The sequence below is a fragment of the Solanum verrucosum genome, unplaced genomic scaffold, assembly GCF_900185275.1.
Source record: "Solanum verrucosum unplaced genomic scaffold, falcon-dt-bn FXZP01000009.1, whole genome shotgun sequence".
In the NCBI taxonomy this organism is placed as follows: domain Eukaryota; kingdom Viridiplantae; phylum Streptophyta; class Magnoliopsida; order Solanales; family Solanaceae; genus Solanum; species Solanum verrucosum.
The window spans coordinates 2,014,413-2,041,295 of NW_026020231.1; the positions used below are offsets into that span (position 1 = coordinate 2,014,413).

At 30.2% G+C, this 26,883-nt stretch overlaps 3 protein-coding genes across 3 annotated transcripts in view; 1 reads left to right on the top strand and 2 right to left on the bottom strand.

Annotated features, from left to right (window-relative positions):
• LOC125832220 (NAP1-related protein 2-like) overlaps positions 1–26,883 on the top strand; it is a 107,957-nt gene that overhangs the window by 33,306 nt on the left and 47,768 nt on the right. The gene's annotated exons all lie outside the window — the stretch shown is intronic.
• LOC125832217 (myb-related protein 306-like) lies at positions 4,183–5,831 on the bottom strand. Its single transcript, XM_049511366.1, has 3 exons — positions 5,583–5,831; positions 5,346–5,475; positions 4,183–5,172 (listed from the first exon to the last, which is right to left on the bottom strand). Exons 1-3 carry the CDS (start codon positions 5,713–5,715, stop codon positions 4,434–4,436), a joined length of 1,002 nt encoding a protein of 333 aa, XP_049367323.1. The 5' UTR covers positions 5,716–5,831; the 3' UTR covers positions 4,183–4,433.
• On the bottom strand, positions 18,826–23,410 carry LOC125832212 (uncharacterized). The gene is made up of 4 exons (XM_049511362.1): positions 23,105–23,410; positions 22,699–23,014; positions 20,230–20,389; positions 18,826–19,630 (listed from the first exon to the last, which is right to left on the bottom strand). Exons 1-4 carry the CDS (start codon positions 23,267–23,269, stop codon positions 19,168–19,170), a joined length of 1,104 nt encoding a protein of 367 aa, XP_049367319.1. The 5' UTR covers positions 23,270–23,410; the 3' UTR covers positions 18,826–19,167.

Consider the following 26,883-nt stretch of genomic DNA (forward strand, 5'->3'; position numbering starts at 1 on the left):
GATTGAAGCCTTTTTCGTATTAATATGATGAAAAATACAAATATTAGGTCAAAATTTATATAATTAAATGAATGAACTGACTAGAAAAGAACTTGCTGAAAAGTTCAATTATTTACCATAAAAGAGTTGAGTCGTTTCTCTATATTCCAATTCACAGTTTTCCAAGTTTATCAGTCTCTATTTATAAGTTTTCGTTGACTACAAGAAATCGAGCTATTTATCGCTTTCAAATCGATCTGTTTGCATAAATTGTGCATAAATTTACTTTGTCATAAATTTTTTACTTGTACAATTAAAACTCCAGACAGTCAAAGAGTGGTTATTTGTGAATTTTATCCGTTAACTATATTTTGGACCATTTTACTTATCGTTCTTATTCAAAATAGTTGTCTTTTTAAAAATCAAGATATAATTGAATACATTCTTTTTATTTTATCCTTTGTAATAAACTTCGACTAATTAACATAGAAAATTAAAATGTAGAGCATATAAACATACTCTGGTGTTGTGTTTGTTTAAATATCTTTCATTTTTATTTATTGAAAATAGATTAACAATAAATGATTAATGTTAATTAATAAAAGTATAATAGTCAAAATATATGATTTTTAAAAAAGTATGTAAACAAAAAATGTGGTAAATAAATTGGTCCGAAGGAAGTAGTGCTTTCTCCGTCCATTTTTAGTTGTCATGGTTTCCTTTTTTAGAGTCAAACAATAAGAATCTTGATTAAAATTTTACGATGTATCTTTTCATCATATTGATATACAAAAAATTACAATTTATAGTACTTTTCGTATAGTTTTTGAATATCTATATTTTGTTTAAATATCGAATTAATGTAATCCAATTTAACTTTGAAAATTAGTACTCCCTCCGTCCTATTTTATATGTCACCTTTTTAGTTTGCACTTGCATTAAGAAATTATGTAACTTTACCCTTCTACCCTTATTTAATTTTTTTGGAACTCAAGATTTCAGTCAATGAATATGAATTTATTTATTTTGATTAATTAATTTAACCAATGAACATGAATCATTTACTTAGCTTTTCTAAGTTGGTCAAATATATATTTTCAAGGCTAATAACTCACAAGGGTAAAAAAAAAGGAGCAATATGGTAATTTATGCATTGATTTTAAGAAATGACAAGTATTATGAACCAACTATTTATTAAAAGGAATGACATATAAAATGAGACGGAGGGAGTAAAATTAATTTAAAAAGCACAACATGACAACTGGAAATGGACGGACGAAGTAACTTCTATAGCAAAGTCAACTAGATCCTCCATATATTTTGCATTTAATAGCCCATTGCGTTTTTCCAATGCAATTTTTTTGACAAATTTTAAAATTGAAAGAAGGTCAAACCACCACCTTTGTTTAATCCAAGAAGTGTCAGTTTTTCAACATTTATAGCTTCTCAATTAGGCATATGTTTATTAAGGTTATACACTTGTTACTACTAGTAATACTATAAAGTAGTGATCATCCTCTCCTACACTCAATACTTAAAAAGGAGATCCTATGTAGTGTATTTAAGAATATGATCAATGTACGACAGTTAATTAATCAAAGTTTTCCCGAAATCAACCTAATAATTAAAATCTTTTTTTTTTCTTCACATTTAACCAACTAAAAGGCACAATCAGACATTTCATTTAGGCCCTTTTCTATATTTTCATATGATAAGAAAAATTAAGGAGCTATTAATTTGTCACAAAGCTGCGTTTTCAAATCCAATAAATAAGATAGAATGTGATAGAATTCTGAATCTAAATCCATAAAATTCAAATTTTGAATCTCTCTCTGATCCAACAACAAGAGATAGGCTATAAATGTTAAATTACTCGATTTTCGGTACATTTCAAATCAACGGGTCACGGGTGCACTACAAATAAACTTCCATTGATTTGTCTGGTTCTCTAGAATCACCCATAATGACAATAACATATTCAGTGTGATCCCACAAGTGGGTATGAAGAGGATAAAATGTAAGAGATCTTAATTTCCCATGAGGTAGAAAAGTTATTTCCAATAAATTATTATTTAGAATCGTATTTCCTACGTTTCAAATAGAGTACATTGAATATTGATGAAGGAAGCTTCCTAGAAATGTAGATCCTGTAGAAGGAGGTATTATTGATGGAGTCTTAAATAGGTACGGACAAAGCGCGCCATTCATCCTTTCTTGTTTTTAGAACCTAATTGAATCAATTACTCCGTCAAGAATTTAATAAGTTGGCTGAAAAAGAAAAAAAAATGAACAGTACTAACAATACTATTTTTGAATAGCTATAGGGTAATGGGTAACACATTCACTTGATGAGTTCCACATTAGTGATTTAATGAATTGATATAATTTTTTTTGGGGAAAAGTACAAATATATCTTCATATATCCCCGAACTATCGTAAATGGTATATAGATATCCTCCGTCATACTTTTGGAACATTGATACCCCTACCGAGCATATTTACCCTTTATACTAATGAACATACACGTGTCATAATCTTATCCACTGACCCGACATTTATTAATATCAGATCGACGACTAAGATTGCGCCATCTGTCCCTATTTAGTCTTCCGTTAGAGTGAAGGGCATATATGCTCTAGTTTTTGGACGGCACGGGCACTAATGTCCCAAAAGTATGACGGATCGGATATCCGCATACCATTTGCAATAGCTCGGAGTATATTTGTCAGTTTTCCCAATTTTTTTTAGCATGACTTTGGCAATACTCATATTCGAGATAAAGTTAAAATTTGGGCAATACTCATATTCGAACTAGGACTTATCGTAATTCTCATTTTCCGAGTTATTGAACCCCCATATCAAATTGCTTACTTCTCTAGATGGCTAGTCCTAGAAGAGTCTCACATTGAAACTTTAATATAATTAATTTGAATAATATAATCTTTTCTCTTAAACTAATTTTAGATTAAGCTATGCGTAATTGATCCCTTTCATTACACTCATTGTACTTCCCTTCTACTAAATCTAAATGAAGAAAAAAAAATGAAGTTAACAATGTAGTAGGGCGGCTCTAAGCTCGTCAAAAACATTCATATCTCTAGTGGGGTGCAAATCTAGCCCTAACATATGGGTTACGTGCAGTGGCGGAGCCAAAATTTTCAATAAGGGGGGTTAAAATCTAAAGAAGTAAACACACGAACTAGTTGAAGGGGTTCAATATCTATTATATATATCTAAAAAATAATTTTAATCATGTATATATAGTAATATTTTCCTCCAAAGGAGGTTCGGATGACCCCCCTAAGAACAAGCTGGCTCCGCCCCTGGTTACGTGGATCCACGTTCAAACTTTGTAGTTACATTAAGATAGTCACTAAATTTCTACATAACACTTGATTATAAATTGCAATCATAATAGAAATTCATAAACTTTAAATTTTAGATCTGCTATCTCAAAAATAGAAAAAGTCAAAAACAATAATCAGTTCCTCGGTGCAGTCGCTTAGACGGTGAAGATAAGATGGCCTCGTTATGGACATATCATGGAGCTCGGGTGTCACTTTCGTCGTCCATTTAGATTCAAGGTACCTTAAATTTAAAGAGTTGCAGGCAACAATTAATAGCCACTACTTGTAAAAAAAAATAAAACAATGAAACAAGTGTGTGCTATAACTAGTGCACTTAGCTTGATACCGATGCGGGCGACCAAGATAGTTGAGCATCTGATTTATGGGGTTATTATATAGAAGTTTTATATTGTGCGCACTCAAAAGTACCGACTAAATAATCATGTCAACAGCCAAAAAACAAACAAATTAGTGCACTTGACAAAGTTAATTTTTCCGAGTAATTACAATACTAATACAGTTCATGATTATAAGTTTAGGGAGTAATATATTGCGTAAAGAAAGTTATATCATTAAATCACTAAAAAGTTTATACTATTGCGACCATGAATTGGTGTAACTTACAAAACATGCATATTGATTAATCAAAGTCTTGTACTGTATGTAAGTGTAAGAAAGTCAAACTCCATTACTACGCTGTTGGAACTCGTGTTAAAAGGAACATCTCAAGTCAAACTCCATCTAATAACTTTCATTTACTCAATAAAATATTTGAGCACATAGTACAAACAGGTGAAGCTCTTATAGAATCTAAAGAGTCTGGTAAATATTACGAGTATTACTAGTACTACTATAAACTATTCACTACATATGCATATATTTAAGATTACTTGTAATATACACTTTTCTTTGCTCTTGCAAATTTTAGAATTTTTGCTCAGGCTAGCTACTAAGTAAAGTAAACCTATTAAACTAAATTACATAGCTCTAATTAACAAGTAACAAACATTAAAAAGAGGGATTAAAGAAAACCCCAAATTTGAACTGCTATGTTTTTTCTGAAGAAATATTTACTAGAGCTGCTGTCATTTACTAGTAAATATTTCTTCAAAAAAAGTCAGCAGATTCACCCAAACCCATTCCCATAAGCTCTTCTTCTTGTGCTGGTGCATTAATAGCATCATCAAATAGCCACTTCTCTAGCAAAGTTAACGGGACTTGTGACTCTTCCAAACTTGGCTTGCTCTCCGCTTGAAACAAAAAACCATTTTCTGAATTCACATTCGGAAAATTTGGCTTGCTTTCCACCTGAAAAATTTCAGGTGTGAAAGCATTACCTTGGCTAAAAAATGAGTCAAATCCCTCAGGTGTTGCAGCACTTATGGTACCTTCACTAGGACTCGACCCTGACCCAATTGACGGGTTATTCAACGAGCTTTGAGTTGTCTCAGAATTTGATCGACTTAATTCAGATGATTTGGGGGAATCCTTCATCCAATTTTGAAGTAACCTGGAAATGTTTTCCGCACTGGATGCATAAGAGCTGGATCCTGTAACGGGTTGGTGAGCAGGAATTGGGGTAATTGGATTAGCAGATGAGTCGGATTTGTCAAGTGATAAAGCCTCACAAAGGGCTTTTCTAGCCATGTGGATATCTGTTTGAAGCCTCCTCTCCCACTGTCCCTTTGAGAAATTTGATTGAGATGATGATGAGGTTGTTCCTTCTTGAGTACTATTCTCATCATTCCCTTGAAGTTTCTTCAACTTTTTCCTCAGATGAGTATTCCAGTAGTTTTTTATATCGTTATCCGTCCTTTGTGGGAGATACGAAGCAATCGCAGCCCATCTACACAAAAAAACAAATATTAAAAAAAAAGTTTTAGACACAAAAAGAACACGAGATTGACTATCTAAACTTTTATTTCCCTTTTTTGAAAAAACACGAGATCTAGCCCTAATTTTTTATTGCCATTAACAACATATAAAAATTGGATCTAATAATAAAATTTAGCATGGTACCTGTTGCCTAGAAGAGCTTGGAGATGGATAATCATTTTTTCTTCATGTTCAGTGAAGTTTCCACGTTTAATTCCGGGCCGGAGATAATTAGTCCATCTGAGCCTACAGCTTTTGCTGCATCTAAGCAAACCTGAACAAAAAAAAAAATGAACGGCTGTGAGTAAAACAGATCGATTGATATTTCAAAGCGGTGTGTCCACATTTAATGACAAGGAAAAATAAAGTTTAATTAATTACCAGTATTACTGGGAACAGCTCTCCAGTTACCAGGACCATGTTGTTGAATGTATGAAACCAAGATGATATCTTCTTCTGGTGTCCATGGTCCTTTTTTCACCCCAATTTTATCACAGCAAGGTGGTCTTCCCATTCTAGCTACACGATCGATATCTAAGAACAAAAGGATCTTTTTCTTTTTATGACTTGAAGATCAATGGAAGTAAAAGGATGTATCTTTAGTTTTTATGTATTGCTTTACTCTCTTTGTAGGAAGTTTTGTTCAAGAGTATAGCAAAGTTGTGGGGGTCCTTGTGTATATATATACACAATTTGTTTACGAGAGAGAAGAGAATGAGTCTTTAAGCTGACCAAAGATGAAGTGGTGGTAAAATAGGTGTATTCCCCAAAAGAGTCAAAACCAGACAGCAATGAGCATTTACTCATTGCTTGCAAAAGTTAGCTGTTTCTTTAACAATTTACGTAACGCTCTTATCCTTTTTATAACAATTTCATTTCAATAATTTATAATCACACAAATATTTATGACTAATCGAACAGTTTTATCTAAATTGAGACGTAAAGAATACTCTTTGTTAATCCTTTTGTCTGCTTCACAAAACCGCGTGGTTTTAGTTTCCCCTTTTCAACATTTCTATTTAAATTTAACTTCTTTTTTTCTCACTATGGTCTTAAATATTTCATCATCCATACAATTATGTATGTATACGAATTCTAACGTGTAATCATCTTTAGGACCAAATAAACCATTGGTTAAATTACATAACAATGTCTATTTTCTTTAATCAAGTTGAAAGGCACAGGGAATCGAATTAATTTAGGAAAAGAAACTGGTTGGTTTAATCATCTTAGAGGAGTTTCTAGATTTGCTTACAATGACAGTGAAGTAATTACATCCATCTTATTCATTAGTGATTAGTCACCCTTCAATGAAACACATAAATAGTTCTACAAATTCTTAAGTTCTCCATTTGTATGTTTTTAAATCAAGTTATTTCTCTGAATGCCACTTGCACCTCTCATTTAATTCGATAGAAATGATTTTTATATTTTGTTGACAGAAACACGATAAGATTTTTATTTTATTTTATTTCACAATAAGAGCATCGAGTTAAATTATTAATCCTCAAGTTCCAATAGCTTAATATAAATTAATTGTTTGTTTAACATCCATGCAAATCAGAGCTTCCCTGTAGAGTTAATTAAAATTAATTCAACTTGTTAAAGTACAATTTATTTATAAATATATTATATTAATATAAATGGATTGTCATGACAAAGATCGGAAATTTGACTTAATACAAAATGGGAGCAAGAAAGCATCAGTCTTAAGTCTGCCCAATTGTTTAATTTTTTTCTAGACGCATTCGGTCAGGTTTGAAAAGATTCACTAATTTTAGACTTGGTCGACATTATTTTGACATTTTATTTGTTTGCTTAAACCTAAATTTAGGAAAATGTTTCTTCATGTCCAGACCTTCACATGGTTCTTGCTTTCATGACTTCTACTGTTTCTTCATGAATTGGTGCAAGCAACCTCCCCCCCACCACCCCACCCCACACACAGGCCTTTTATAATGAAGTGTACAATCTTGTGATCTTTAATTATAGTTATGTCAATTGTACCAAAATATCTTTTAACTTTGTAGGTTTTAAACACGCCATGTTCAAATCTGAATTTAAAATATTTCTCAAAAGGAAAAAAAAATATGAATTTTAAAAATAAATTGAAACGTAGAAAAAAGTATATGCTATCGTAAATGATATGCAGGTACCCTCCGTCATACTTTAGAGACATTGTTGCCCCTTCCGTCAAAAAACTAGAGCATATATACCCTTTATACTGACGGATATACACGTGTCACAATCTTATCTACCGAATTTATTAAATATCATATCGATGGATAAGATTGCACCACGGTGAAGGACAGATATACTCTAGTTTTTGGACGGCAAGGGCACCAATGTCCCAAAAGTATGACGGAGAATATCTGCATACCATTTATAATAGTTCGGAATATATTTTCTCTTTTTCCCTATATAAAAATGACTTTGATGATATAAAAATATTTCTGCCGATAGTTTTACTAAAAAGAGAAAAAATAATTTTGTCTAATTTAGTTTATAATAAAGGATATATTGAAAAAGTCAAAGAGGAAATATGTCAGCAAGATATGCTACAAGACAAATTGGTACTGATGAAAAGTCCGACAAACCCTTTTCTTGTCCTATTATTACACTTCGGGGCACTATACAACCCGGTCCGGCCCGGACAGGAATACTCATTTTATATGGTGAGGTGGCAAATTTTCTTCTCCAGGACCAGCCCCCTTCAAGAAAATGTTTAGGTGGCCCCAAAAACATTAAACTAACCACAATAATGATGATTAATTGCATTTTTTTTTATTGATGTCTGATATTCAATATTTTTATTAGGATTTAAATAAATTTGAATTTGTGTTTTAAAATCTCACATAAGCACAAAACACTTTTAATAAAAATAATTTTATATTAGAAATACGTAAACTTGAAACGTCTGGTTAAACATGTTATTCAATTTGATAATATATAGGATAGAGTCGAGGTTGCTTTCTTTATCTTCCCTTTTTAAAGTTTTGACTTGCTAGTATCAGACATGAAAATTTTGTAACTTATAAGTGGAAACATAGAAATTGTCTTCTTCTTAGTGTTCCCTCCCAAATCCAGGAAACACAAGTCATCATATTCACACTGATAAATGAAATCATTTCTTGGATTAAAAAAAAGAACAAAATTATTTCGTTCAATTAAAAAAGAAAAAGTTCATTTCTTGAAAAGGATGGATAGATTTTAGGTTTAATCTAAGCAGTATTTGTCTAAAAAAAAGCAGTGAAAATCATGTGTGTATCATTGTCCGATCACATGATGAACTCCTTAAAACAAGTTCTTACAAGACACTTTTGCAATGTCCAAACAATACATTTTTATTTTTTTTGCTATTTCTCAAAAATTGATGTCATATTGAAGATAAACAACAATAAAATAAAGTAATCCAAATAATAATAATAATAATTAATTGGCAGCCACGTGTGAGTTAAAGCTGAATATTGCACTAATATAAGAAGATCGTGAAAGAAGTTGAATTCATCCGTTACATATGAGGTAAGTTAGTATTCACACTAATTTGTATGCAATTAAATCATCATTTACAAGATAGTTATTATAAATAAAATTACTTAATAACATAAAGAAGTTTCTACATGGTCAATTTATATTACTAATTAAATCTTTTGTCTATACGTGTTGATCAGTGTTTATCAAGAATGGAGTGAGCTTAGCTACTTTGGATTTTGGAGTGTACTAATTAACTTCGTTTGACTATTTCTTTGATCATTATTATATGTAAGTTTTTATATTAATTGGCCAGGCAAATGGATGTGGCTTGTGTGACTTACGTACCCCGTTGCGTCAACAGGTCATCCTCCACGTATAGCCATGCTCACATTAATCAATTCAATTTTGGCCGCTCCTCCCATGCCCCCTTCTCTCTAAACTCATCATTTTTTTGTACCTATTCCAAAAATATTATTGTTAGTTTTTTGCTTTTAGACAACTTTTAAATTTTAATTTTTGGTACGAATATTTAAAATCATAACATTTTGATATATTTATCATATCATTAATTTAAAATTATAAGATTTTTTTTTTTTACTTTCATAAATTCATTGTCAAATTAAATAGGACAAATAATAGTAAAGATCTAAACTATTACTTAAATATTTTTCTTTTTCTCAATTTATGTGAAGGTGTAACTATTTAAGGAGCTAAAACAATTTTTCTTTACTCGTACTTTTCTCAAACTTTTTATTTTTCTTTTGTATAGTTAGCTATTGGCTTGAAATAATTCTTGTGTAATGTAAAATTAATATATAGATTTTATTTTAAAATATTTAAAGAGATTTTACCTGAATTCATAATTAAAATTTAGTGTTTTGACTCTTATGCACCGTACAACTTACATAAATTGAGACGTAGAAATTAGAGAGTACTAATTAATTATTAAACTCTAATTCTGTAATTTCAGGAATGTAATGGTCCGCTAGTACCGGAAAAAAGGAGTTTTAATTTTCTTTTGTACACGTAGCCATGTTTTGCCTGAAAATAGGTGTTAAATTCAATCATATTAAAGTAGCATACTGTTTGTTATAGTATGTTTGACAGAAAAGGAAAAAAGTTGATACTAATTTTGGGACTACCAAAATTAAAACTAGCTTGTTTCTGATTCCTTTGATAATTAGAAATATTCGAGGAGATGTATGAACAATTATATGTTTATGTTTATATTTTTTTTTAAATGATAGTAATTCCAACTTCCGTTTATTTATTTTCTTTTTAGTAATTCTCTAATTGTAGAAAGTGCGACAAGTTACACACATATATATAGGTGGCGTTACTGAAGGAGATAAACACAAACCGAAAGCATATGATATTTAATATGTCAATAAATTTCAATTATTCTCCAAAGATTTTTTTTTCTTCTTCTTTATAAATATGAAAGATCGAGAATCTTTTGACGTGGCACTCATGTAGTCTGTATAGACTGAAATAAAATACATAAATACTCCGTATGCAACTTTTCGTATAGACGAAAAAGATCGAAGTGAACAAAATGAATAAGCACTTTCACACGGTGACAAATAAAGAAATTTTGATAAGGATATGATAGATATGATAGATTTTTATTTTTTTTACTTTGGACACTTAAATTTTTTTTAGCATATATAACATAATTTTTAATTAAAAATATTTAATTGATTATCTTTCACTGTATTTTATCAAGTGTGAACTGATAGTCGGATGCCAATATAACAAGAGTGTGAAGGCTCAAATGGAGACAATTTTGTAATTCATTTTGATGTGGAAAACATATTTGGCAGCTTCCTAATATTTTAAGCATATTTCAACGTAATGACTTAAACTAGTAGCGGGAGACAAACAAAAGGTCCTTTCTTGGAATTTGATTTCTAAAGAAAACTAAGAAATTGTTAGTATATGCCAAGGTGGAATTTGATTTCATTTGAGTTGAAATGGGGACTTTTTTAATTATTATATTATGACCCAAATTCAACCTTTTTTTTTTAAAAAAAAAATGATCTTGCATTAGATAAATTGTATTATGAAACTGTTGATAAGTAGCTTTAGTTGACTTATAAAATCCTGTCAAAAGATTTTCAATTCTTTTTTTTATTTGATATGTTATTATTATAATTTTATTAGTAACTCAAAAATTTATACAAAAAAAAGATAAACAAAGAAATTAAAACTCAGTAAGAAACTAAGAAATTGAAAGGTTGAGGTATGACTCATATTTTGGCCTAGCTCATTTCAACATAAGTAACTTTTGAACACATCAATGACGTATTCATTCATTAAATTTATACTTAAAAAAAGATAAATAAAGAAAGTAAAACTTAGTCAGAACTAAGAAATTGAAGGGTTGAGTTATGACTCATATTTTAGCCCAACTCATTTCAACATAAGTAACTTTTGAACGCATCAATGACGTATTCATTCATTAACTTCAATCTATTTTAGACATTTAAATTCAATTCAACTCATCTACTTTACACCCTCAACATACGCGTAAGGTTTGTTTTTTGATCTATTATGGTATAAATCATAGTACCAACGTTTTTTCAAGAATAATTTTAGAAACTCCAAAATATAAGATAGCTAAGTCTTATTCTACAGTACCGTCGTTGTCTCACAATGAATAAGAATATTTAAAAAAAGGTACGCCTAGCATAATGTTACAAGCTCTATCTTTTTATTTATTTTATGTTTTGATTGGACAGAGCTTTATCACTTAATTGTCCAAGCAATCCTCACAGCCGCTGCAAATGTTCACACCACTCATCTATTGTTTGGTTTAATGAAGAAGTTCTAATTTTTCAGTAAAATTTAATGTGTGAAAAATTAATATTTTTATATTAACAAATTTAATATTTCTTAATATATATTATATAATATTTTTTTAAAAAAAGATGTTTAATTGATTATCCTTTGTTAATGTATATGGAAACACTACTTTATTGTTTATGGTGCATCTTATATATTGACCATGTAATCTTTTACTATATCTACAAATGTACTACTTTCATTTTTCACTTCTAAGAAAGTTTTTCCTGTTTTTTTAAAAGAATAAAAGAACGAATTGCTACGAAAAACACCATTAGATTTCAAATAGCATGTTTTAATTCAAATTTTCACTCAATTGAACGTGTCAAGCATATTTTTTCTTAGTAGCAGGATTACCATAACTAATGTTTTTTGAATTCAACATCATAGAATTCAACAATTACACAATATACTAGGATTGATCCTTCTAAAAACATAATCTTATACTTACTTATTCTACTATAATTGAAATTCATATTGGTGTTGTATATGAACGGTGTTCGAATTTTAGCCCAAAAAGTTTGTCGTGCATGCCTGAGATTTCTTTTTATGTCTATTTCAAGCTCGACCCTATTGTCAAATAATGAGGCCAATATATTAATTCCTAAAAGCCATCTTTCACATCATATTGCTTTTTTGATGTAAATATGAGTGAGACACTGAATCTAATTTTTCCTAAATCTTCTTGTACCTATTTTTTACACTTTGTAAATTTTCAAGAAAGTTTGGTTTCCTAAACAATGTAAATAGAAACTTAGCTGTAATACAAGTTCATATTCTTCAAATATTTGTGCCTGAATTATCGCCGTTCAAGTCAATATAAACCAAATATGAACAAGAACAAAAAATAAAATAATTGGTACTATTATTCCAAGTGTTGTCACCAGATTTCTCCTACAATACTTTAATATGATTGATTGAATTAAAAATACCTCTGTTATGGCACCGGTTATTGACACTACGAAAGGGACCATAGAGTTTGCAATTAAGAAGATATACACAAATGTCAACTATAACGGAACCCACATAAGCCCAATAGGCCCACTGTTTCCCGGCCCGTAAATTATGTCGACGTACACCAGCATCTATCAAACCAAGAAATAAATGGACTCAATCTGACTTTATCCAGTAAAAATTCCAAAATTCATTGGTATCTCAATTGAATACACTATTTAAGTGGTACCAAATGGTTTGAAATTTTGCAAGTCTACCTATTTCGATACGAGTTTAGATATACGATTTTAAAGTTTTACATGACTGAAGTCCAGACAAAAATAAATAAACTTTTGCTAAAAATATCTAAACTTCAAGTAAAAGTTGCTGAAATCAGACAAAAAGGATTGAACTTCTTCTATGTATATGTTAAGTTCAAGCATTTCTATGTCTGAACTTCAAACACCACATATCCGATGTTTCTCTAAAATGGTAACCGTGCAAAAACTCTTAAACTCAATGGCACCAAAAATTCATTGTTTGCACACTTCGCCCAACCATGTATGTTTCAATTTGATCTAGGAAACTGTTTGAAGTAATTTATAATTTTTGACTTATTTTTATTATTTTTTATTTAAAATCAAGTGCTTATAAACGCTTTTTAAATTTACCTAAACGTTTAAAAGAAAATTTAAAATAACCAATCCGAAAAAACCCTAATTAATTAGTTTCTTATACCAACGTGACTGGTGCTTGAAAATTCAAGTTTTTGTTTAGCTTCATGCAACTTAACTAGTTAGATGGGGCCTTTTTTCTTCAGAAGATATATAATAATTATAATTGCTAGTTATAATATGTATAATATATATATAATATATAATAAGTCACAATGCAAATATATATAAAGTATTTAGTTACATTGTAACTATCTTATTAGCTTTCAACCAAAAGCTAACAAGATTTTTAGTTACATATTTATTATTTAGTTAAATAATAAATATGTCATTGTATGAGCTATTTATTACTCATTCCTTTTGAATTTGTTAATCTGATTTTGATCTGACACATAGTTTACGAAAGTAAATTAGATTTTGTGAAAAAAACATTAAGTGATACTTGAAGTTGTCCCAGATTTTCAAAAAGACACCTTAACTTTGTGTGCGTCCTATTACCCCACAAAACATTCAAAATCACAATAAATACACATTTTTTACACAATATTTCCACTTTGGACAAAAATATCCTTCGAATGTGAAATTTCTTAAAAACAAAAAGTCGGACCCATTATTCATGTATTGAAGGATGCTTTGGTAATTTCCTATGATGAATTCGTTTTGTTTGTTTCTTTTAAATTTATTTTACTATACTAAATAATTGTATAAAATATTATGAATCACGATAATTAATTACTTAAATATTTAAAAGATATAAAAATATATAAAAGATCTGATTGACTCTTCAAATTTTACCGGTGACACATAAATTGGGACAAATGAAATAATATATATTATTTGAAAATTTCTTAGAAAGTACTATAAATTACAGTAATTAACAACTAGAAATATTTCAAAGACAAAAAAAATTTGATTGAATCTCAAAAAATTTTTAGTACTACATAAATTGAGAAAGAAGAAATGACCTCTATTATTTGAAAATTGCGTAAAAATATTACAAATCATACAATAAGAATTAACAATTTAAAATTTTAAAAAACTTTAATGCTTTATACTAATTCTATTTCCACTTTGACAAAAATATCCTCCCAATATGCATATTTTTTTAAACAAAAAGTCGGACCCATTATTGATGTATTCAAGGATGCTTTGGTAATTTTCCTATGATGAATTCGTTTTGTTTGTTGTTTAATTTTTTTTAAATAATTGTATAAAATATTATAAATCACAATAATTATTTACTTATATATTCAAAAGATATAAAAATATGTAAAAGATATGATTAACTCTTCAAATTAACTCTTTAATTTTATCTTTGTCACATAAATTGAAACAAAAAATGATATAAATTGGGCCCGTGCTAGCACGGGTTCCGATTTCTAAGTATAAAATAGGTATATATTAACACATTAATGAAATTGCACCATGCTATCGACATGACAACCTGGACAGGTGTTAGGCTATGGACAAAGTGTATGGCTTGCTTTAATTTGGTTAGAACTTAGAAGGCGTCAATGGATGGGACACGTAAAGGATTATTGGGCCTACATGAGGAGCCCACCAACAAATTCATTCCGCCGATATGGGCCTGACTGTTTAATCACCGAAGAATTTAAAGTGGGCCTAGTCCAGATCGGCCAAATCTTGACACGTATATCATAGCCCATGTGATTTGATGCCACGTACCCCTCCCGACAAATGATTGAAATTTTTGTTAATGTAAGTGTATCAAGTGTTGACTTTATATTAAGCCTATTACGATGTCGCTACCAAAAGTCATACCTCTTTGAACTATTCATCTCTATTTACGAATTATGTGGTTATGTTTAATTGGATAAAAAATTATATTTTAGAATATTAAGTTAAATACTTCTATGATCATAAATGGTCTCACTAAAGATAAGGTGGAAAGTTACAAATTAACATTACTTTTAAATAAGACAATTTGTATATTTAGACAATCAAGGAATATTATCTAAGATAATAAATTTTTTAAGTATTTGAATTTTAATTATTGTGATTTGTATTATTTTTTTACTTATTCAGTTTTGACTTTGCACTTCTTTAGAAATAATGATTGATATGTGTATTTTACCTTGATACTCATGTTAATTGATGTTTAGTTTTTAGTTTTGAAAAATGATTTAAGAATAAGTAATTAATGTTTGGAGTTAAAATATGAAAAATAAAATAAAAATATATGTGTTTTCTTATGATATGCGAAAAGTGATAAATAAAAGTAATTTCTTTTTAATATAATGGATAAGAAAAAGTGAACCAAAGGAGTTTAGTTTCTAAATATATATTTTTTATTTTATTTTTGAAAAAGAAAATTGAAGATTTTATGTCCGAATTCATATAAAAAATTAGATAATTTGATTGTGAATCAATTCAAATAAATTAAAACAAAAGAAATATTGATATTAAAATATGCTAAAAAGAAAAGTATGAAACATAAATTAAAATAGAGGAAAATAATTCATTTGAGGCAATGTCTCGGCCATTTAGTTTTTTTTTTTCTTTTTCTTTTTCTAATGATGCGATGATAGGCTTGGTACGTGGCAAATGGGTTAGGGTGCATGATAATATTGTTATGTCAACTTCAATAAAATATGTGAAGTACTGAAATATAATTACTAAATTAAGAATTCCCACAAAACTGGAATTTGGAATACAATCACTGAAGAGTGCCCAAGTTTCTTGTACAGCCAAAAATGGTGTTTTCAGTTACCTTTTAAATAACAAAATAATAATTCTGAGAGACACATAACTAAAACATGGAGATCAACAGCAAGCGAAATTATTAAATTTCAAGTATTATTTTTTCAATATTTACACTCATAAAGTCTCAATTACTCCGGTAGATATGTAATATTATGACTTGTTTGTATAAGTTACTTTCGATCTTCATATTTCTATAGGTGAATAGATGTTTTATCATTCATTTGTTAAAGCAATTTGAGGTCAATTAAAGTGTTAATTAGGAAATTTGATACGTACAAAATATTATCGATCCCTGAACATCAAAGATTACGCTTATTTAGATTATACAGTCAAGCACTTAGAGCATAAGCCTTAAGACATTTTGTGAGTGTCCCACCCAAAAGCGAGCCAGAAAGGCCTTTTAAAAAAGTGGTAACCATAATTCTCCTATAGAAAAATGGTAGCTAGGGTAGGTGATGATTGACAAGCAATATGCTTGAATTCCTTGTCCATACCAATTTCCATCACTTAGCACCATGTGTTTGTCCCAAATGAGGCTTTCGGTGCAAAATGGCATGATATCTAAAAAAATTAGGCTGGGTTTCTTGTCACTTAGAGATAATGCCAATGACATTGTACTGTAATTGAGGGTACCACTAGACGGGTTGGATTGGTATTAGACCGATCAAAATGAATTGAATCAATAATTATTGTGTATCATATATTTATCAGGGGCAGACCCACATTGTATAACAAAATGACACTATTTGATCCGCATTGTATAACAAAATGACACTATTTGACAACAATAGTCAATTGGCATGTTGGTTCATTGTCTGGTTTTAGTATTTGAGGTTGCGGGTTCATCAAACCTAATTCTAAGCTTACTGAGCTTGACGTCATGAGTTCAAACCTCATTCGAAGCATACTTTTGCAAAATATAACATTTTCTTACAAAAAAATGTGGTTAAGTAGTATCAAACTCAAGACCTCTTCTAGCTTAAAACTAATTTAAATCAAGTTAAGAATGTAATTAAGTTAATTTTTTTGTGTACGCCACTGTATAATATATAAGAGATAGGCACTTTTGTATAAACGTAGTCATATGATGTGAAAGGTAGCAATTAGACGAATGAACACCTGTCATAAAACTTAAATTTGAAAGAACAAAATTCATTGCATGCACCATTAAATTAGTGGTCCGTTATCTATTCCAGAAAAAGATAGTAGTACCAATAAATAATACGTACGTACTTACTGTAATAGAAATCAAACAAAGGACGCGTTGCACTTTACTATTATCCTCCAATTAAATTAAGGTTGTACTTGTACACTACCATTATTATTGTGTTGGCACCACCTTCTTCAAAAATTTCTACTCTTCGTTTATGGCATGGAAATATATATTCTGCTCTTCATTTGAAGATTCTTCTTTCAGCATGTCATTCTACTACTACTTCACATTAGGGGTGTGCATTCGGTTTGATTTTACACTATTCGATTTGGATTTTCGATTTTGATTTTGTAAAAGTGTAACCCAATCTGATCCAAAATAAATTTGGTTTTCCTCTATTCGGTTTGGCTTTTTTTCGATTTAGTTACTCGGTTATGTCAATAATTAATAACATATATAACCAAAGTAGTAATATTTAATCCCTTAAATATTCTTTCTAATATAAATCATAAGTAAAACTTAAAACACAATACTTATAAGTATACCTATTATAGATGTAATTCAAACATAAAATATAAATGTAATCATCATGAAAGGCAATAACCAAAAAGGGACAAAAGTGGTTAACTCCAACTTAATTCTAAACGTAAACATTATATATATATAAATAATTTGGTTTTTTTCGGTTTTTATTTTTTAAATTCGAAACCAAACGAAAAAACCAAACAAAGTAATTTATTAATCCAAAACCAATCCGAAAAACCAAAAAACCAATCCAAATAAAAATTCGGTTTGATTTGATTTGGTTATTCGATTTAATCCGAATTGTGCACACCCCTACTTCACATAGCATGCACAAGTGCACTGATACTCATCTATCAGCAAATTTTCTGCAATTCCTTTACATGTTAAATTAAATTTGAACTAGGACTAATTTGTTTGCTTTCGACTTGATCTCAAATTTAGGAACGTTAATCTCAGTTCCACAAGCATTGCTGGAATTTCTCCAAGTTAAAGTAATCCTATATGCTCAAAGAAGCTACTTATCAGATAGTGTCAAAACAAATTAACTCTACAAAATGACCAATGAACAATAGAATGTGTGTAATCTCCCTTCAGATAACTATGTTGTTGTAGTCAATCAAGCTAAACCCATCAACTATGCTTCAAAGCCAGGTTAGTTTGGATCAGGTTTATGAATACTCTATATCCGTGTTCCACTCTATTCATTCCAATACTAAACCATTTACCTTTCAAAGCAAATTAGAGGCTTCCTAAATGGCATGCTTCTAATCTCACTTAGTTGATATTGTCTATATAGAAGCTTTACTTCAACTGTGTAGTCATTTTCCTTCATGCTGTACTAAATCTAATTAAGAGATGAATAAGTTGAAACGTTTTTTTACAGGTTTAACTTTAATGAAAGCATCCCACAATAGCAATCCAGTTCACAAACTCAAAAAAAAAGAAGGGGATGCATATCTCCAGTAGAAGTTGCGTTCTCCTATGAGGTTCCGTATGAAAGGATAACCAATTGACAAGTAAAAGATGATAACCAGAACCCTTAAAATAAACATGCTTTCTTCTGTTGAATTAAATCGTAACTTCTCTTCGAATGATACTTAGATATAAAAAAAACAATCTGAAAACCGAAAAAGAAGAGGAATCACATCATCTCTTCACACTCACCAACCTTTCAACAAAGAATGTTCTTCTGGAAAGTTATATCCTAACTCACATTCATTCAGCATTCTCAATTCAAGTTGAGCCAACCCGCCAAATATCAGAAAATGACCTCAAACATATGGTGAACCAAAAAATCATGTAAAATTTATTTCCTCAAACATAAATAACTGATATATCTGTAATTTTTTATATAATAAAAAAAGAACAACCACAACTAAGAAACCGCTATAGCAGCACATATTGAATAAGAACATTATTTGTCTTAGATCGGTTTAGCGCTCAACTTTCTTTGGTTCAAGAGGAGGAAGATCTATCAATACAGATGCAAATTCATACACTTGGGAAATCTTCATATTTATCATGTATAAAGGTGATGGCACTGTAATCTCATACTCTCAAATTTAACCAATTAACCTCACTGTTGCGCATGGGAAAAATTCTGTACCTTTGACTACTTGAGCTGATAATCATTATAAGCCTACAGCTCATATATCTCTTGCAGAAATCTGTAAAGCTGTTCTGCAACTATTTCAGGACACTCTTCCTGGGGAAGGAGAGCACCTGGCACTTCAACATACTTGCTGACCCCTTTGGCCTCCTTAAGTGCTTCCATCTCTGCTTTTGACCTCTTGGGAGATCCCGCTGTTGCCAGAACTAGACACGGTATCTTACCCTCCAACTCTGCAAAGAGTTGGACAAATTCCTCCCTGGACTTTACTGGGTCAAGTAAACCAGTCAAGAAAGCAGCAGGCACATAGCGAGCACCTTGCCGTTTAGTGAGTGCGAATCGGCTCTCGATGATATATGGAGTTACCTTTTCAGGGTCTGCATAAACATGGGACTTATATTGTGATGTTATTGATTTCTCATTGCTGACAAGTACATTATACATCATCCAACCAACAGCAGGGGCCCTTAAGGTCCCTCTAAGGAAACCATACCTGTAAAAAATGAGAATGAAAATATCGATCACAAAATAATGTAATATCATTTTTTGCAAATGAGTGAAAATCTTAATACTACTATTATTGTTATCATTATTGTTTTCAGATGAAAACTTCAAATTTTGAAAACTAAAGTGCTGGCAGTCATAAGCAAGTGTGTTATCCAAAGAATTTTCACGCAGGAAAAGCTCATATCATTTGCTTCTTTCCTACAAAAACTGAAATAATCCAATATGGTGTATTTAAATTTCTGAACCTTGTAATCCTCTATTCTTATGACCGAGAAATTCGTTTAGGGCCAACGCAGCCTTCCGAGCTCAAGGATGATGGGACCCCCTCTACCCTTCTCCACTTAAAGCTGGCTTAGTTCGCATGATGTAGGGCTCGAACCTGTGACCTAAGTCACAAGTGCCTCAACCTTGCCATTTAAACTAAGCCCTGGGGCGAACATGACTAGTTGATATTCCAAACCTTGTAGTCCTTTTGTTCTCTATATTGGGCATAGCCCTATAATGCGTGTCATTTAGCAAGCTGTTGAGATCTCAGCTTAATGAAGGTGTCATAAAGGTGCAAGGGAAGTAAAAATCTATGCCTACCTTGTTTCCATGCTGGAATCTCTTCCAAAAACAATAGGAAGTGGACCAGCCCAGGTGGGAGCAATAGAAGCAATTGCTGTTGGCTTAACCAAGCCCTTCTTTGCAGCAAGAACTGCTAAGGTAGCAGCATGTCCTCCTCCAAACACCACCAAGTCCTTATCTGATTTATTTTAAAATAATTAACAAGTTAACCTCTAAGCAAATAAAAGAACAGATATCTTCAAAAATATTAAGGAACTTGGAAAAACATTTCCTGACGCAGAGGGCGAACATAATAGAAACATCACGTAAACACACAAAGGTAATAGCAGAAGACAGGGGGAAAAGCAGTAGACATGGGATGGCTGACTTTCCAACTATGGCTCATGCCGGTGTGTCCCATGTTACCTTACAATTTTCTTGCTGCGATGGATGATCCCCTGGCAATGGTTTCCCCAACTGACAGTACCTTTTGCTCTTAGTAAAAGTTGTGGATTGTAAACTTCATTCTCCACTTTTCATTATCAAAAAAAAAAAAAAAAAAAAAAAAAAACTCTTATCTCCACTTTCTTTGATAAACTATCTACCTTATATGTCTCAAAAGGTCCCCTCTAACGATCGCCTTAAGAGATTTATCAAGAGTAACATATCTACTATAACAAATTTGGAGATTTAGGATCAGGGCACTACAAGCTATATCCTTCCACCCCACAATACAAAACCTAAACCAAAGAAACTACCCTTTTGGGCTCTTGGTTCTAGTTTTCCTCTAACATCGTATAAGTAGAACAACCCAAAATTCTCAAATTTGAATGATTGCAGATTGACACAATCATATACATCTTCAAGAGTCATGAACTCAACACCCATAGACAGCTTCACCAAGTTATATGCTATTAAGACGGTATTTAGCTTGGACGCCTTAGCAGACCAACATTTGAGAGAATAGACCTTTCTCTCCCTAAAAAGATTATATTAATCTGTTCAGCAATGTCAGACTTTCTGTTATAAGTATTTATAGCATACAGTGTGACAATTTCATGATCCTCACGGAATTTATTGATATCACTTCCACAAAGGTTTTAAAATTATGAAGCCTGTTGATTGCTCCCCAAACTTCTCAATCAAGATCTTCCACCTCTTAAACGTGTCTGGGGATTTATATTTGTGTTTTTTAAGATATTACGAAGAATTTTTTATTTTTTTTTGAGAAATCATAAGAAAGGTTCTTAAATATTTTGTACTATCTTTAGATGAAATGCAGGTCTTTGATGTAGGCTACAATACCTTTTGTTTTATGGATACAAATACCAAAATAAGGCCTCTCTTGATTTCCAAATATACAGCGCACAAAAATCTATCTTTCTTGTAGCTTGCTCAATGCTCGCAAAGAAGTTCACATTTGCTCAACACTAATCTCAGTAACATCTTGATCATTATGTTGTGTTTTCTTCTCCAGCTCATTCTTTAACTTCTCACAATCATGGGAAGATGTCCCAGTGTTCCCAAATTTCAACAAATGACATCTTTCTGGATTTACACCTTTAGAGTGGATTATCTTTCAAGCATTGCTCCTTGGATCTTCTTCTGGGTATAGTGATATCAAGGTCAATCTTCTATTTGGCTTCCAGAGAAATGGTACTCTTATCTAGAAAATATCTCAAGAAAGTACCTCGTAGTTTTGGTTCAAATCCCAGAGGAGAAAAACACACACTAGGTGATCTCTTCCTATCTTCACAATCATTGGTAGATAAAATTACCTGGTATCTATGCCGACTAGCCCAAACACCACCATCATAAGAATAAAAAAAATACCAGATTTTTAACTCAAAAGAAATTTCTGGAACTATTTCCCAACATTTCTATTCTCTAAGCATTATTTTCTAGAACTCTCCTGAAAACAACTTGATACAAAACTTCATGTCTAACTTGATCAGAATAACGCAAAATTGACCTCCAACTGCATCAGTACATGTGTCAACACAGAGAGAACGCATTTGTTTCCCAACACTTCTATTCACTAATAATGTCCAACTTGATCAACATGAGAAAAAAAATGAGATCTCCATTTATAGGGATTACGAAATCTGTTTGCGTCATTGCATGTGTCTGTATCATGTGCTGATAAAAATCTATCGCTCTGTGATTGCAACCTCCTATAGTTTCCTAACTCTCTATCTGTTATTTTTCTTCTTAGTCCTTTTTAATGTACTTCAACCCCTTTTTTTCATTTGAAAAAGAGGTTCACCTAATCTTGATATAATGTTTTAGAGTACATTTCTTTAAGTATAAGATTACAAAAAATATCAATTCCAAAGATCCAAACAGGATCAAAAGAATTTAAGACACCAAAAACAAAATCCCAAAATCAAACGCCTGCTCATGGTTTGATAGTTCAAATATCACAGTATACAATCTGCAGTTAAGTAAAAATATGCAAGTATAAACAAATAAGCAAATCACATAAGCTAAAGAGATCTTTCAGCTTACCCGAATTGTTCACCGGACTATCAGGAGCATTAATGAAGTCTACCAAAAACTTTTCCATAACATCAGCATTGTAATCAAGCTTAGGTCTATCAGAGTAACCTAAACCAGGCCAATCCACAATGGTAGTTTTGTAATTAACTTTACCATTTCGTCCAGCAATGTCTTTAGCCACTGATCTCCATTCCTCAACAGTACTAACATCTGAAATAGTGGGAATCATCAAAATGTTCTTACAAGGCTCATCGCTTCCCTTGTCGTGTTCCTCGTAGTAAATATTCACAGAATTGTCCTTGTATTTCCATACCCAGTTATTATTCTAGCAAAAAAAACAAACAGATTCACCAATTTTAGGAGAAGCAAGTAGAAATCAATGATTGGGAAAAAGGGTGTGGATTTTAAGTCTTACCTTTGTAGATGTACCGGCGAGGGAGGAGGAAGAATAATCGACAGAAGTAGAAGCTTTGACTATAAGGGGTTTGTAAAAATTTGGGGTTTGAGTTCTGCTGTTTCTGAAGGAAAGAGAGCTCAATGAAGATGATGGTAGAAAGTTGAAAATTGCAGAGGAAGCCATGAATGAATGGTTAATGGAGACTCTGTCGATGAGTGAAAATGGAAACTTTCCTAAAATTTCTGCAACACAATAATTGTTTCTCTTTTCTTGGTTTTGCGACTTTGTGTGAGGAAGAGAAGCCGACGGTGTTGATTTTTTCTTTATTTCCTGTTCCAACTTAGATTATAGTCTTTTGATCTCTTTTTATTTTGCACGATTATTAAGAAATTATAAATAACAAAAATAATTTTTCTAATTCATTTCTTTTCTTTTTTTTGAGAATTTCACAAAAAAGTGTGAACACTTTCAAAAAATAATAATGTAAATGTAAAATAGAAAAAAAATAATTAATATTTTTTTGATGTAGTATGATAGATAATTAATGTGTGACAAATATTTTTAATATAATGATCAACTAATAAGAGATGAAAAAAATATTTTATTATTTGAATTATTGTTATTATTATTAAACGACTTCGAGGTTGATTAGGTCAAATACTTTAAAGCAATTGCCAACAATGAATGGTGTTTGAATGATCGATGACAATGAATTTTGATTTCTTTCTGAATCGTAAGTTTAATGGATCAAGTACACAATTAAACTTTGGATCTGCTCTGATCGGATTTTGAGGTTTAGGATTGAACTTGATTTATCAAAATTGATAACAAAAGGTGAAAATCTAGTAACTTGATTGATTTTACTAAAAGCAACAATCAATTTGGGATTACTAAAACCTTTAAGGGGTCGTTTGGTAGAGTGTATAAGAATAATGCTGAATATGATGTATTAGTAATGCATGCATTAGTAATGCAAGCATTAGTAATGCTTGCATTAGTTATGCTTGCATTATTTCTTATACATTGTTTGGTTTGATGTATTGGAAATAGCAAGCCTTGTATAAAGACTATTAAAAAAATATTTGTTTACAAAAATACCCCCACATTCTTTTACAAAAAAAAATAAAAAATAATAATAATAATAATAATAATAATAATTATAATAATAATAATAATAATTATAATAATTATTATAATAATAATAATAATTACTATTATAATAATAATAATTATAATAATTGTAATAATAATAATTATAATAATTATAATAATTATAATTATAATTATAATAATAATTATTATTATTATTATTATTATTATTAATAATAGAGGGTAGTTTTGTCATTAGTTAATCTAATGCATGCATTAAAACCATTGTATTGCTAATACCTAGAAATCCATGGCATTAGCAATACACACTTTAATACACAATAGAGTGTATAACTAATGCAAGCATTAGTTATACATAGGTTGGAAAAGAGTACCAAACAAGGTACTAGTAATACACAGTGCTAATGCATGCGTTATTTTTCCTAATACACTCTACCAAACGACCCCTTACTGTTTGTGTTGAATTCATTCCGACAAGTCAAGTGCAATTTCAATTCTCAAAACCTGATAGGAAAAGTTGTTATCCTAGAAGTAAATTTAAAATATGAGTATACAACCCATCATCAAACTCATTTTCTGAAGAAAAATCAAAATCCATTACTGCGGAGAATCAAACAATTCCCCGTTTTTCTTATATAAAATTAATGAAAGCTATAAAATTTAAAAGAAGCCTAATTGGAAAATGAATGAACGGGGGTGTTTTATACATAAAAAAAAAATTGCTATGAAGCAATAAATTTGAGATTACTTTGTAAATTCTATAACTTTGCTAATTTGTTTTTATCTAAAATTAATTACAAGTAGTTCTCTTTTTTTATTTAATATTAAATTATCATAACATATTTTCTCACATATAAAGATGGAATAGTCCTTTTTCTTTTGTCCAAAAAAATTGAATGCTCATGTAATACAATTCAGTTCCAGTTACATTATATTTTTGAAATAGATACTTACATCTTTATATCATGAAAATCTTACACTTCCACCTCATAAATGTATGTTGTAACTAATCATATTAATTATAATTATTAAAAAAATTAAATTATAAATACATCTTTTTATGAACTTAAAAAATAGGATAAACATACTTGCTGAATAATTTTTTTTACTACTTTAATATTTTTTTTAAAAAAGAGAATAAATACTTTTAAATAGGAAATGAACTCAAATTGAGTAATAAAATGACAATAACTTATATTACATATTTAGCAAAATATTTTAACATTTTGAAACATCTAAATACTATAATGATGATATCTTATACCAAAAACTAGATACAAGAGTCCGTGCAAGCATGGACCCAATATATATTACTCTATTTATGTGGCACATATAGAATTAAAAGAGTTACACCAAAATTTTAAACTAAAATTTTGTATAATTTTTAATAATATATGTTACTCATTTTGTCCCAACTTATGTAGTACATGGACTTTGATAGTCAACTAAATTATTAATATGTTTTTTTTAAATATTTTAAGTTATTAATTATTGTGATTTATAATGTTCTTAATTAATGTAATTTTCAAATAATGTATGTTACTCTCTTTGTCGCAATTTATGTGGCACATGTGAATTTTTGAGAGTTGACCAAATTTTAATATGTTGTTATAAATATTTTTAAGTTGTTAATTATTGTGATTTATAGTACTCTTAACGTAATTTTCAAATAATATATTTTACTCCCTTCGTCCCAATTTATGTGGCACAAGTGAAATTTTGAGAGTTGATCAAATTTTAATATATTTTGTAAATTTTTTATTTTATTAATTATTGTAATTTATAATTTTATTTTTAGTAATTTATAAATACAACATACTAAAAAGGAAAATAAGATAAATAAATTAAAAAAATAAATAAATTAAATATAAATTGAGGAGAAGGGAAAATCCATCAATTAACCGACGGATCTAAGCTCCTCTATCTGAATCTATATTATAGACTATCGAGTAATATCAAACAATAATATTTGAAAAAAGCATCATACAAATCGCCAAATAAAACTTTTATTAAGTTAAGTTTTAAAGCTACAGAAAGTTTAAAATACGAGTCTCCATCTAATTTGGATTTCGATTGTAGATATCAAAACTTTTGTGTTGACTTCAAGTTGACAGTGAAAAGCAAGTTAACAAATCAACATAGAAGAATAAAATTTGTTCATTACAGACATAATTGTATACTTTTGGTTGTGCCATTCATATAGTTGAATTACATAATTACAGGGTTAAGTCATTGATAACCACATAAAGTTATTCATATAATTCACTTGGACACCTCAACCTAACCTTATACCTATTGAACACCTTTACCAATTTGAATTTGAACCATTTGAACACTTTTTTAACAATCAAATAAAAATATAAAATGTGTGTAACACACTCGCGGTGACGTGGTGAACTAACAAATTAATGACGTACACGTGGAAATTTGAGTTAAAATAATAATTAAACATTTATTAAGAAAATAAAAGGAAAAAAAAGGAAAAGACCATGTCCGCCACCATTGACCTTCGACCCTGCAACCTCCTCTATTCAAAGTGTTTCATCCACCCATTGTCGCCACCATCAGTTGTCAATCCACCATCTCTCTTAATTCAACTAAAAATAAATTCAGAAATGTGTTTTACAGGAAAAAAGTTTGAAATAACAAACTACATACTCTTCTTTAATTTCTTCATTTTTTCGTCT